The sequence below is a fragment of the Alexandromys fortis genome, unplaced genomic scaffold (assembly GCF_014885135.2).
Source record: "Alexandromys fortis isolate MF-2015 unplaced genomic scaffold, M_Fortis_MF-2015_v1.1 scaffold_28, whole genome shotgun sequence".
Lineage (NCBI taxonomy): Eukaryota > Metazoa > Chordata > Mammalia > Rodentia > Cricetidae > Alexandromys > Alexandromys fortis.
The window spans coordinates 14550719-14565193 of NW_026067901.1; the positions used below are offsets into that span (position 1 = coordinate 14550719).

Consider the following 14475-nt stretch of genomic DNA (forward strand, 5'->3'; position numbering starts at 1 on the left):
GGTAGAAAAACAAGCTCCAAGACCTGCCCTGCTTGTGGCTTCCTGGAACTCTGCCCCGAAGAGCCTTGTTTTTCTGCACTCTGAGGTGTTGATGCTTTCCTGTGAAGATGAAAATAACAAGGATAGTTCTTGTCACAGAGCTCTTGGTCCCACATTAGTGATGGCAGTACTCTTGTGCCAGCTCCTAGCACACCTGCCACACCTGTTGGCGCCTTTTGTTCTGTAACCTAGCAGAGTCAGAGTGACTCTGTTTAGCTAGTGTTCCCAGCACCTAGCACTGGGCATAGTGCATGGAGAGACTTTGTAGTTGAGGGCCTGATAGTAAGATAAATGGCTGAGGGTCTTCCAAGAGTTATCATTCTGCAGAACCTGGCACATCCTCTATAGGAACTTGAGTTTGGTAGCTGAGCACTGGCTGTTTTCAGCAATCTGGTGCTGGTTTTTAGATCTCTGGCTATTCCACATGCTTAGTAGACGTGATCGGGTAGGATAATTGCAGCTGCTTCCAATTCTGTTTACTTCCCCCTCAAGAAGACTGCAGGGTGCTATCTGGGTAGTGTGTTTGGCTGGGTGCCACCTGATGAAACTGTCTCATTTTAGTCCCAGGACCAGGTGTGCTCTACATACCATCCATACCATTATCATCCCATGCACTCACTCATTGCTGATGTCAGAGCAATCCAGTCATGCAATCAAATGCAGAATTTAATGTACATGGTCATAGATCATGATGCCCAGTCAGTGGTAGCGTTTCTGTGATTACAACAGTGTACCAGTGCCGGGTGCTTCCTCACTGTTGGTGCTGTCTGGTGTGCCCAGGGTACCTGGATCCCTAGGGTCACAGGGCTCTTCACCGGTAGGGCCAGGGCCTCCCAAGCCATTGTTTCTCTGCATTCCCTGGTCCTCAGCTGCACACGTGAGCATTGCACACACACAGATGGGGGAAGTAGACTCCATCTTGTTGCTGACAAGTCTCTTCATTGTCTAGACACAGTTCCCAGTGCCAGACAGCTACTGGGGGATGGGAGGGCTGTCCCTCAGTTGCTTGTCAAGAAGCTTATCTACCTTTTGTGTTTTTCTTTGGATTTCAGTCACCTGTTTAAGCTGTTGGGGGCACCTTTTTTTTTTTTTTCACATGGAAACTTTAGAATTTCAGTGGTCTTTGGTATTGATTCCTCATAGCATCCTGGCTCCATGGGACTTTGAGGACAAATATTGGTTTGGGCTGGCAGAGCGGGAAGGTAGCTGGGTGGCCAGGTATAGCCTGAGAGAGGGCAGGCAGTGAGAACTATAAACCAGGCTTGGACATGAGGGACCAGGGCCAGAATGGATCACAATCAGGGTTGGGGTAAAGGGACTGGGAGTAAGAGTTCCTAAAGGGACTACTAACCCCACTTTTCAGTCTGTTGATTTCCTTCAGGGTGCTTGGCTTTTTATGACAGGTTGACCCATTTCCACATGTCTCTTGACTTGGATCCCAGGGGTCACAGAACTTTCAGGGTGTCTGTCCCTCCTACACTGGAGTGGTTCTGGTCTTCCATGAGAACTTAATACCAGGAAGAGGCTCTCACTGTGCAGCCTGTGGCAACAGCTGTCACATACTCTTGTCATTTTCTAGGCTGTGTGCTGAAGGATGAGTGAGGGCTCACACTTCTATATGTGGAAGCCTGGAGTTCAAGGAGGGGCCTTGGGAGCAGGGCCTGCAAATCTGGTCCATGTTATGGGCACAGATGCCTGCCTTCCTCCACTGTACGATACATACCACACGCACCAAGGACATGGTGTGCCGCAAACTTTGCCAGCAGCCTTGTGGAGAAACTCAGTTAATAAAAGGTTCATTGGGGCTGAAATTCAGTGGTTAAGAGCACTGGCTCTTCTTCCAAAGGACTCAAGTTCAGTTTCCAGTACCCACTCTGAGTAACCGTCTGTAACTCTTGACTCCAGGAATCCAGTGCCCTTTTCTGGCCTCTGTAGGCACATGCGCACACACACTAGTAGATGCACATATACAACCCTCCCTCACTAAATAAATAATAAATGTAAAGAACTTTTTAAATAGGTTTATTTAAACGCATCTTTCCTCCCTGTTATTTCATGTGTTCTGATTTTAGAGTTAGGATCTGGCAACTAGAATTAAGAGGGTTCCACTTTATCCATTTTTAAGTTTGTCAGTTTGAACATTTGATTTAAGATTGATAATTCAGTTATCTTTTTGTTTTGTTTGATTTTGGTTTTTTGAGACAGGGTTTCTCTGTGTAGCTTTGGAGCCTGTCCTGGAACTCACTCTGTAGACCTGACTGGCAACTCATAGAGATCTGCCTGCCTCTGCCTCCTGAGTGCTGGGATTAAAGGCATATGCCACCACTGCCTGGCAAAGTTGTTCTCTCATGTTTTGTATAAACAATCAGAGCAAGTGATGCCTTTACTGGGCAATGAACCCAATTTCCTTCCCTTTCCTTTGCTAGGCAGTGAACTCTGTTTCCTTTCCTTTGTTGGGTAGCAAACCCCATTGTCTTCCCCTTCCTTTGAAGACCAATTCTAGAAACAGGATGGCAGCAGTCAATGTATGGCTGTTACCAAATACTGGGATCTGGGACAGAAGTGAAGTCTTAGACTTTGTTATGCTGGGACAGAAACTGCCTGTTTATAAAGCAGTAGAGGCACCAGCAGACCCAGGCATAAGCTTCAGCCTTGGGCTGTCTTAGGGCTCTGCAGGCAAGGAACATCATCCCATGCAGATAGGGAACCCAGTGAGGTATGACACAGGCCAGTGGTTCAGGAAAACATCCTACCAAGGTGCCCCTAGGTTCTCTTCTCCAAGGTAGAGGCACTTTGGAAACAAGAAAGTTTAGGGTGAAACCAAAAGAATCTTGTAGAAATGAGGATGAGGGAGCTCTACCTGGCCCCTGAAAAGCAAGATTCAGACATGAAAGGGTTTTTTAGAAATACCCCCTTACATTATGGTTTCTTTAAGCACAAGTGCCCCAGAGTTAAAAACCCCAAAATCAATAGAAGATGATAGGAATGGAAGACCCAGAAGATTCATCCCTGTTGGAAGGGTCACAGTGGGAGTTTAATTGGGTTGTAGGAAGTTGCTGAGATGGAGGCCCCGTGTTTTACCAGAGGTTGCCCTGTAGGTGTATATACCATGTTGTATCTGTGATAGGGACTGATGCTGCAGGTTGTAGTATTAGGAAGAAAGAATGTTCTGCAATCCTCCCAGCTTCACTGAGATACTGCGGGCTTGGGGTAACATATTCAGGCCTTAGATATCACCAAAGACTATAGGCTTCAGCAAGGTATCAAGGTTTATGTTGGGGTGCCAACCTCCTCTAAACTTCTCAGGATTTGGAAGGAAAGCGAAGACTGACTAAAGATTCCCGAGTGTGAAAGAAATGTCAGTTCATATATACCTTTTCATCATGTCCCATGCAGATGAAATTGGGCATCTGCAAGAGACAGCAGCAAGCACCTATCCTGCTCTGCTGTTTACTTGTTATTGGGGTGGAGGCCAGAGGACCTTGTTCTTAACTGTTTGCCAGTGGCTCCAACCTATTTCTTGATAAGGGTCCTATAAGCGAAAATTCTATAATTTGGAATGATAACCATTCCCACCCCCAGATGCCTTCTTTGCTTTTGCAATGGTTTTAATCTATTTACCTTTGTTATTATCTCTTTAGTTCTAATATATTGATTGACATATTCCACTCATTGATCAGCTCATCTGCTCTTAGGAAGGCAAAATAATGTAGAAGAGGGATCTGTAGGAGAAAATGCAGGCATGACCTGGCAACTGGCCTACTTGATATGCTGTGTTTCTATATAAAAAGCATGGCATACCATACCCCAGAAGTCTCAACACTGAATTCTGAAGTAATTTGAGTAGCCGGTAGCTTATCTACATGCCTTTTACCAACCCACTATTGGGCATTGCTATCTTGTCAGGGATGCCCTAATAATGATGGCATTTTCTTAATTATTGGTTCTGGGGGGGACCAACCCATTGTGAGTGGTATTATCCCTTGTGCCTATGATCCTGTGTTCTATAAGAAAGCAGGCTGGCCGGGCGGTGGTGGTGCACGCCTTTAATCCCAGCACTCTGTGAGTTTGAGACCAGCCTGGTCTACAAGAGCTAGTTCCAGGACAGGCTCCAAAACCACAGAGAAACCCTGTCTCGAAAAACCAAAAAAAAAAAAAAAAAGCAGGCTGAACAAGTCATGGTGAGCAAGCCAGTAGGCACCACCCCTCCATGGCCTCTGCATCAGCTCCTGCCTCCAGGTTCCTGCTCTACTTGAGTTCATTCCCTCACTGCTTTTGATGATGGACTGTTATATGGAACTGTAAGTGAAACAGACCCTTTACTTTTCGAATTGTTTTGGTCATGGTGTTTCATCACAGCAATAGTTGGGATTGCCATCTGCCAATGTGATTCTTTTGGGCTGTTGATGGGAAGGGCTCTTATAGCTCTCCTGGGTTGAAAACTTTGTGGAAAAAGGACTCCAGAATGCCTCAGTATCCATGATGGGAAGTATCCTAGCAACTTCTGAGACCTCTACCTCTCCAAGTGGAAAGAGAATCCAGATCTAGCTACCAGACAGATTTGGGCTCTGAGAATACGTTATGGAGTGCCCGGTCTATAGGCGTGGAGAATAGAGAGTATGGACACTGTTTTGGTATGCAGCAGATGTCCACTCAAGGTAATCAGGGTGGCTTGAGCTGCAGGATAGATGTCAGAGGAGTGGTGCTGTGCATAGGTCGTGACTTCCTGTCCCAAGCCTTCCAGAAGTCTAAGGTCCTTCACTCTCACCTCACATGTTTCCAGGCCAGCTCTGACCACTTGAGGAATATTCCTTTCCAAAACTATGGTATTCATCAGGCCAATGTAGTGATGGTTTGCTCACTGTGATATTATATGTGCCTCACAGCAGATGTTTATTAAATTTTTGTGGATGACAAGAGGGAGTTGCCAAAACATCAGAAGCTGAGAGTTAGGAATGCTTGACTGGCTGTTTGGAGTTAGCTGGCTAATGGCGGTGGTAGATACGATTCGTTTCAAGATTCCAGAACCATGAAGGGCCTCTTGAGGTCACCTAAGCTGCTTTTCACCCCTTTACTGTGTGGACAAGATGAAGAAATAGCCAGAAAACAACTTAGGTCCTGCCGTGCAACTTAAGAGTAGAGCTGGCAGGGAGGAAGCCCAACATGGAGTGTAAGCTTCTAGGACACTTGGCACATAAGTGCTCTGTTTCCACCCCCTTTCCAGCTTGAGAGTCAGAAATGCAGAGAAGAGGCCTGGCCAGATCACATGCTTGGGCCAGAGCCAGATCTGTACTGCTGCTCTTGTGAGATTCGGTAGAAAGAAGGCCAAAAGAGCCTAGGGGCTTGAACACAAAGTCAGAAGGTCTTTTAGTCCATCTTGTGGCCACCTACAGAGCTGTGATTAAGCACCGCCCTCCAGAGGCCTGCCATTTCTTGTGTATTCCAACCCAGCAGAGAAGGCTGCAGTTTCTAGGCATCCTTTATCAGTGTGTTGGGTTAGACAGACATTTGAGTTCCAGAGCATGGACTTGCTTGGAGAGACATGCAGCCTTCTGCTGAGCAACTTGGCACAGATGCCTTCCTCTCCCAGGGTTGAGAGGGGGCAAGTGTGTTTCTTAGGCCTTTATTACAAGGGTAAAACCAAGGTTACCCTTGGCAAGTTGTCTTAGTAGCATATAAGTTTAGGGTTCCTGGGATGAAGTGCCATTGGGATACGGTGGAAACAGGAGTGGGGGTCTGGCCCTAGCCTGCAACTCTTTACCCTCTCTGATTGACCCAAGGGGGGACGTGGTATGTGAGTCTCTGTTTCTTTCTATCTGTATGAACATGGGTGACCATAGCTCCTCAGTCCTATTTCCTTATCCTTTAGATAGGGACACTAATATTCCCACCCACTGAGAATGCATGGGATGGGTTATCACTCCCTGCCTGGCAAAACACAAACATTGTGATGTAATGCATAATGACAGGATGTGTCACTTGTTGCTAAGAGAGTCTAGCCCAGCTAAGGGCCAAGACCAATGTGCCTGGGGTAACTCAGAGAAGCTGTGGCTATGGGCACCATGTTCTCAAGGGCACATGTGGTCCCCAGTTGGAACATTTGGCAGGAGCCATGTTGGAGAAATCAGTTCCAGCAGCCAAAGGATGCAGGTGATGCAAGTGCTCGCAGGTGGTCTTGCCAGGGAGGCATCCATGGAGAAGACTGGCTGAGCCATTTGTCAGACAAGGTACTATGGGCTGGGCAGTTCAGATCCCGCTCTGCACTTTTCTACTTCCCAAACAGGAGGAAACCTGTTTGCTTCCTCTCTTCCAGTGGTGCAGACTTGATAGTCACATTTCTGAAGCTTTTTATCCCTGCTTTGTGTACAAGTGTTTGTGATTTATATCAGCTTCTAATCTTTGGTGAGTCCTCCCTTCCAGTTCATTTCTGTGCCACACATCTTCTCATATCGTAGGGAATAGTCTCCCGTCTGCCTGCAATGTCAGGGTATTAGCCTGAAACAGAATATTGAAGTCCCTAATGACTTCAGTACCTCCTGGTTGTTGAAAAAGTGTGTTTTCTACTAGTTAATCCAGCAAGAGTCTTTGCCCAGCCCTCCCCTGTACTTGAAGTTTCCCTTTCTCTCTGAGGTTTGGTACTCTGGGTGTAAGGAGCTCCCTGAGTGCTCCTTGCAGTAGTCCTGCCTTTTTCATCATGGTGGCTAGGACTTGGTGACAGCTTCTCAGCTTAAATCCCTGGCAGATTTTTAAGAGACAGTCTCTGTCTCTTTCTCCTCTCTCTTTCTGAGCTGGAGTTAGTTGTGAACCTCTTGGTGTGAGTGCTGGAATTGAACTTGGTCTCGAAAGGTCTTGATGGCTGAGCTATCTCTCCAGCGCCCCCTGTTGATTTTAGATGTAACAGTTAGGAGATAGTTTTTAAAGTCTGCAGTTGTTTAGGATGTCTGTTTCTGAACAGATATCTTTAGTTTTTGTTGGGACAGTGGATGTGCATTCATGTAACTTAAATCTGTGAAATGCTATTTAAAGAGTGTCACTTTAACTTGCAGAGGTGCACTGGCCTACATGCTCTTCTGGTTGCTCTGTGGTTGTACTGCTCATGTTTTCATGAAAAGCCTGCTGTGTGGACGGCCTAGAGAAAGAAAAATGGACAGAGACATCAGTACACATGCTGTAGGGTGTAGGTGCTTTATGCATGGTGAAGCTTTTGTTGTCTGGATCTACCCAAGCCTGATGTGCAGGAAGTGAGTTTGGCTGTGGCAGAGACAAGGATGGCTGTTGTCTGGCCAGAGGAGAACAGGGTAGTCTGGGACATGAATCCCGGACCACTGCCTGCAAGAGAACTTCCACCCCTCTCATTTGGGGATCAGTGGGTCAGCCTTGTGACAGCTAAGTCTCTCTGGGGTTTCAGGAAGTGTTTTCTGTTTGGGATCCATGTGAGGTAGGAATTTCCTCAGTATCTCAGGACCAAGGTAAATTAGGCGAACACCAGGTGGTTCTGGTCATACTAGGGCCACAGGTTCTCCCTGAGTCTTTGAACTGTTAAATGTTGTCTCCCTTCTTCCCTTTGCTTTCTGCCTGACTAGATGACCACCTGTCCCCAGAAGCAATCCCAGAACCAGTTCAGTTTTCTCTGCCACCTCAAGGCCCATTAATAACCTGAAATGTCTGCCTGCTGAGACACTTCCCACCCTGGGAGCTAGGAGGCTGCCCTTCAATTGACAGGAGTTCTTGTTTCAGCATGGTTGCAGCTGCTGCATGCCATTGGCCTGCACAGCTTGTGGCTCCTTAGCAGGTGTTCTTCCCTTTCCTGAAGTCTTCCCCTGGGCTTTGAACACTGAAGAGGTGAACAGGTTTCCAGATGCTAACATATACATCTGGATGATTGTCTCCAGTTGAGCACTGCTGTGACAGATGAAAACTGTCTCTGTGTGGTTCCATGTGGCTACTGCGACTCAATCAGGTTGATTCTCCTCTTGCCACCATCCCAGTAGTACTAAGTTGAGTTTTGTTATTTTTTTCTTTTATAAATTTGAAAGTGACCACAAAGGCCCATTTGAAGAAGAGCAAGTGTGTCAGTGCTTCAGGGTGGGTTGCGGAGACTGCTTTTGTTTTCTTTTTTGCAATAAGAAAAAGGAAAAGCCGGGGGATTAAGTCACAGCCCAGCTTCAGCTGTATGTATTGAACTCCCAACCTTGCTGAGAAGAGTCAGGCTTTGCCTGGGCTGCAGGGGCTCTGTGGGGGGCACACGATTAATGGTGGATCTAAAAGTCCCGCCCTTTAGTAGGTGGCTAAAATCATGCTGGGCCTCTGGCATCCCTAGGCTGTCTGACTTCTGGGGGTCTTACTTAGCTCTTCAGCAGGCTTCGGGGCCCTGCAGGAGGAGGTCATCACCTCAGCCTGCCTAGAGCCCTGGTCCAAGGGACAGCCTTTCCCTCTAGGTACAGTAGCCACCATCTCTCACTCTTTTGCGTCTACATGCAGTGCCTGCATGTTTGTCCTTCTCCAAAGGTGTTATCCTTTTCCAAACTCTTGCAGGTCATCTCCAGCACCTCTTCCCTTAGCTAGCTCAGCACTGGAGAAGGAGGACTTGGGAGTTCAACACTGCAGAGAGGGCTGCCCTTTCTGTAGAGCAGGCGCAGGCATGCCTGCCTTTGAGGCTTTCGGGCTGAACAACGTACTGGAGAGTCAGTGGGTAGAGACTGTTAGAAAACATAAGAGAGTGGTTTAAGAGTTTTGAACACATTGGTAGGCAACTGATGAAAACATTTTTAGTCCTTTTCCTGTGCTGTTCTCCGTGGACCTTCCCCTATGACCTGCTGCTGAAGCTATAGGGTGAAACAAGCTGAGGAGTTGTTAACTTGGTTAGTAAAGTACTGGTGGGCAAGCATGGTAACCTAAGTTCAGTTCTGCAGCACCCACATAAGAAGCTGGGTGTGATGGCACATGCCTGGAATTCTATGCTGGGAGGTAGAGACAGGAGGATCCCTGGGTTTGCTGGCCAGCTAATATAGCCAGATCCATGAGTGAGCACCAAGTTCATCAAGACCTTGTCTCAAAGAATAAAACGAGCAACAACAACAAGAACAAAAAGTAGAACAATTGAGGAAGATGCTTGACATTGACTTCTGGCCTCCACCCACATGTGCACATGTGTACATGTGTGTGCATATACCACACACACACACACAGGGTTAAAAATATTTTCATAGCTATTTCTAGTTTAGGTAATCTAGTTTCTCCCTTCGTATGTGAAAAGGAGTAGCCAAAACTTGCCCTTGACAAAGCAGATTAGAATCTGAGGTTTGCCGTCCAGGCTGTCTTACCTGAAAATATTTTGAAAACTCCCTTGTTGAGGTTCATCCCAGCCAGTGTGACCATGCAGTCTTAGCCAGTTCTTAGCATCTCTAAGCCTCAGTTTCCTCATCTGTGAAGTAGGGGCAGTTGCTGCCACCTGTGTGAAATACCTATCAAGGTGCCTGGTACATAGTAGGCACTCAGTGGGTGGGAAAAATATGTGTACTGTCATTGGGAAGTGGTAGTAATCCTGCGTGAGGATTTAGTTGCATGTTACCTGCTCTAGGAAGCCACCCCTGCTCCTCCATCTGCCTGAAGACCTGTCAGCCTCACTCAGCCCTGCACCTTGCTCATTTGCCTCCTTCCCTGATCTCCCAGTTGGTTTCTGCCACAGGTCCTGACCTGGTGGTATATACGCAGACACTCCAGTCGGCTGACTTATTTATTCCTGTTGGTAATAAAACAGGGGATCTTGACTGGCAACCAGGGGGTAGCCATCAGGGTGGGGAGATGGGATGACCCTTAGAGTGATGTGAGGGGACCCTATATATTATATATGATAGCAACAGATAGGCTGACCATGCTAGAGGGTATAGCAGGTGGACAACCACCCTAAGTATGCGCCTAACTGTAACACTAAGCTCTGTCTCACAGGTCGGGAACTACAAAAGGACTGTGAAGCGGATTGATGATGGGCACCGGCTGTGTGGTGACCTCATGAACTGTTTGCATGAGCGGGCACGCATTGAAAAGGCATATGCACAGCAGCTCACTGAGTGGGCCCGACGCTGGAAGCAGCTTGTGGAGAAAGGTAAGGTAACCCTGGGCATGGGTACTAACTGCTCACTTTCCGGGGACCCCCTGATGAATTGCTCACAAGTGGGCTAGGAATGCATCTTGCTGAGGGCCTGCGGGTGCCTGTACGATAGAGGACTGGCCTCAGCAGAAAGGAAGGAAGTCTGTGCTGGGAGAGGGAAGAGAGGAAAGAGAAACCACACAGGCCCACGTGGAAATGTCTGGATGGTATAGGGACACTATGTCAGTTCACTCCCTTCTTGTTCTCATTCCCCAAGGCTCAGGAGGGGAACTCTTAATCAGGCCTGTCACTTTGGATAAGGGGTCTGGGTAGGTAGGACAAGAAGAAAGCCATTGGTGAAATAGGTGAAACCCAGCTGTGTTATTGAAGTGCTCACAGCAACCAGCACTCTCAGATCTGAGTTGAGCCAGTGAGGAGTGGGGTTTGGAGACTACAAGATGTTCCCTGTCCTGTCTTTGTTGACACTATTATCCTCTAGGCTCATGGGAGTGAATAAAGGTGTTCCATCTTGAGGGAGGCCATTCACAATCCTGGGCTGTCATGGGAGCAAGAGAGAGTTCTTGGTGGTTGAGAGGCTGGCAGCTCACTTCAGAGAGTTCACCCTTTTCTGGCCACCTTAAACAAATTGAGATCTCCAAAATACAGAAAGGGTTATCTCAAAGACCGCAGAGGGAACAGGGGAGCTGGCTCAGCTGTACAAGCACTTAACTGTGCACGCAGAAGGCCTAATTCCCAACTCCTTTCTACATAGAAGTCAGATGCAAGATTCGGTAGACACCTTAGTAGTTAGCACTGGTTGCTCTTTCAGAGGACCTGGCTTCATTTCCAGCACCCACATGGCAGCTCACAAACACCTCTAGCTCCAGTTTCAGGGTTGCCAATATCTCCTTCCTGGGTACCAGGTGTGCACAAAGTATACGTACATATATGTAAGTACTTACATATGTTCAAAATAAAAGTAAATCTTTCTACAAAGACAAGCACAGCACTACATACCTGTAATCCCCGTTCTGTGTAATAGAGACTAGAGGAGGTGGATGATTGCTGACCAACCTGTAGAGCTGAATCCATGAGTTTCAGGTTCCATGAGACCCTGTCTCAAAAAAACAGCAGTGACTAAGGAAGATTAACGTGAGCCTTGTTCTCTATGTAAAATGGGTACATACATCACATGAACATTCACTCACAATTACATGTAAAATATGTATGCATATCACCTGTACTGCTCTTACATATACACATTACTCACATGTACATGCACATATCTGTGCGCGCACACAAGAGCTCAAAGGCTTTAGAAAAGTTGTCTGTAGCTGGACTGCTCCCAGGTGGATAGCTGTGGGGGTGACAGAAATCCTGCTGTGAGCAGAGACTGAGTTAACATTCTTCTCCTGTGTCAGGACCACAGTATGGGACTGTGGAGAAGGCCTGGATGGCTGTCATGTCTGAAGCAGAGAAGGTGAGCGAGCTGCACCTAGAAGTGAAGACGTCACTGATGAATGAAGACTTTGAGAAGATCAAGAACTGGCAGAAGGAAGCCTTTCACAAACAGATGATGGGAGGCTTCAAGGAGACAAAGGAAGCAGAGGATGGCTTCCGGAAGGCCCAGAAGCCCTGGGCCAAGAAGCTGAAAGAGGTGCCTCTCTCCCTTTTCTGGCCCTGCTGTGCCTCTCTCCACTGACAGGGCTCCCTTCTACACTTCCAGAAATTCACCTTAGCCACAGGAGAGCATAGATGGTGGAGAACAGGCTATCTCTGGGCCAAGACCCTGCCTTATGTGCTTTCTTTACATTGAATCCATACCAGCTCATCATAGACTGCAGACAGTACCAGAACTTCACATTACTGGCAGAGCCTTAAGCTCACGCTTTTCACCCAGCTCCATTTCTCTCTGCAGCCTAGAGAATTGTCTGTGCCAGAGATTCAGGAGACCTTTGGACTAGTATAAAGGTTTAATTCAGAATGGTACTTTTCTTTATATGGGTTTTTCTCCCAAATTGGCATACAACACTGATCCCCACTGCTTCAAAAGCACCAGTCAAACTCAATGAGTCTTGTATGGCCTTGGCTAACTGACTGGTAGATGTCTTCTGACTGCTCTGACCTCAGCGTGTTCACTTCCTGCCTGTAGTGTGCTCTCCACCTCTCACTGGAATGCTGCCCCTTCCACCTTTCTCAGGAGCTGTGCTACTTTGCTCAGAATCATCCAGAATATGCCTTCATGTTTGCTTGTTCTCCTTCTCTCTACATCTTGACTTTTACCACGTCTCCGTCTCTTTCTTCCTGCCCATGAGCCTTGGTAAATGGAACTGTTTTCCCTCCATGGGTCCATTACTACACTCTTCTCTTTTTCCTAGAGTGAATTAATCTATGACTTTGGTTCAAATATGTAAGTCACTTTTAAGTATGTATGTATCTCTGAGGGAGGAAAGGCAGGAGAAAGAGGGTGGGGGTGGGGAGAAATAGCTGCTAGAACCCTGGAAGTCACATACTGTTGCTGATACTTAGAAGGCTGAGCTGGGAGGAGTATCCAGTGGTTCTCAACCTGTGGGTCACAACCCATTTAAGTGTCAAATGACCCTTTCACAGAGCTCAAATAAGACCATTAAAAAGCACACATTAAGACTCTTAACAGTAGCAAAATTACAGTTATGAAATGACAATGAAAATATTTTTTTTTGCTCTTTTTAAAAATTTTTTTATTGATATTTATTGGGCTCTACATTTTTCTCTGCTCCCCTCGCTGCATCTCCCTTCCCCCTTCAATCCTCCCTCAAGGTCTTCATGCTCCCAATTTACTCAGGAGATCTTGTCTTTTTCTACTTTCTACTTCCCATGTAGATTAGATCTATGTAAGACTCTCTTAGTGTCCTCATTGTTGTCTAAGTTCTCTGGGATTGTGGTTTGTAAGCTGGCTTTCTTTGCTTTATGTTTAAAAACCACCTATGAGTAGTGAGTACATGTGATAATTGTCTTTCTGTGTCTGGGTTACCTCACTCAAAATAATGTTTTCTAGCTCCATCCATTTTCCTGCAAAATTCAAGCTGTCAGTATTTTTTCTGCTGTGTAGTACACCATTGTGTAAATGTACCACATTTTCCTTATATCCATTCTTTGATCGAGGGGCATTTAGGTTGTTTCCAGGTTCTGGCTATGACAAACAAAGCTGCTATGAACATAGTTGAGCACATGTCCTTGTGGCACGATTGAGCATCCTTTGGATATATACCCAAAAGTGGTATTACTGGGTCTTGAAGAAGGTTGTTTCCTAATTTTCTGAGAAATCACCACACTGACATCCAAAGGGGTTGTACCAGCTTGCATTCCCACCAGCAATTCAGAAGTGTTTCTTTTCCCCCACAACCTCTCCAGCATAAGTTGTCATCAGTGATTTTGATCTTGGCCATTCTTACAGGTGTAAGATGAAATCTCAGAATTGTTTTGATTTGCATTTCTCTGATGACTAAGGATGTTGAACATTTCCTTAAGTGTCTTTCAGCCATTTTAGATTCCTCTGTTGAGAGTTCTCTGTTTAGGTCTGTACTCCATTTTTTTTTTTTATTGGATTATGTGATCTTCTGGTGTCCAGTTTCTTGAGTTCTTTGTATATTTTGGAGATCAGATCTCTGTCTGATGTGGGGTTAGTGAAGATCTTTTCCCATTCTGTAGGCTGTCGTTTTGTCTTGTTGACCATGTCCTTTGCTTTACAGAGCTTTTTAGTTTCAGGAGGTCCCATTTATTAATTGTTTCTCTCAATGTCTGTGCTGCTGGGGTTATATCTAAGGAAGTGGTTTCCTGTGCCAATGCATTCAAGTGTACTTCCCACTTTCTCTTCTATAAGATTCAGTGTTGAGGTCTTTGATCCATTTGGACTTGAGTTTTGTGCATGGTAATAGATATGGGTCTATTTTCATTCTTCTACATGTTGATATCCAGCATCACTTGTTAAATATGCTTTCTTTTTTCCATTTGATATTTTTTGCTTTCTTGTCAAAAATCAAGTGTTCGAAGATGTGTGGATTGATATCCGGGTCTTCTATTCGGTTCCATTGGTCCTCCTGTCTGTTCTTATGCCAATACCAGGCTGTTTTCAGTACTGTTGCTCTGTAGTAGAGTTTGATGTCAGGGATTGTGATGCCTCCAGAAGTTCTTTTATTGTACAGGATTGTTTTGGCTATCCTGGGGTTTTTGTTTTTCCATATGAAGTTGAGTACCGTTCTTTCAATATCTTTGAAGAATTTTGCTGGGATTTTGATGGGTATTGCATTGAATCTGTAGATTGCTTTTGGTAAGATTGCCACTTTTACTATGTTAATTCTGCCTAC

At 46.0% G+C, this 14475-nt stretch overlaps 1 protein-coding gene across 6 annotated transcripts in view; it reads left to right on the plus strand.

Annotated features, from left to right (window-relative positions):
- Pacsin2 (protein kinase C and casein kinase substrate in neurons 2) overlaps positions 1 to 14475 on the plus strand; it is a 100473-nt gene that overhangs the window by 69358 nt on the left and 16640 nt on the right. For all 6 annotated transcript variants that reach the window (XM_050129029.1, XM_050129020.1, XM_050129061.1 and 3 more), the window contains 2 exons: positions 9988 to 10144; positions 11551 to 11786. In XM_050129029.1, the coding sequence (XP_049984986.1) occupies positions 9988 to 10144; positions 11551 to 11786 (393 nt within the window). The remainder of the gene's footprint in view (positions 1 to 9987; positions 10145 to 11550; positions 11787 to 14475) is intronic.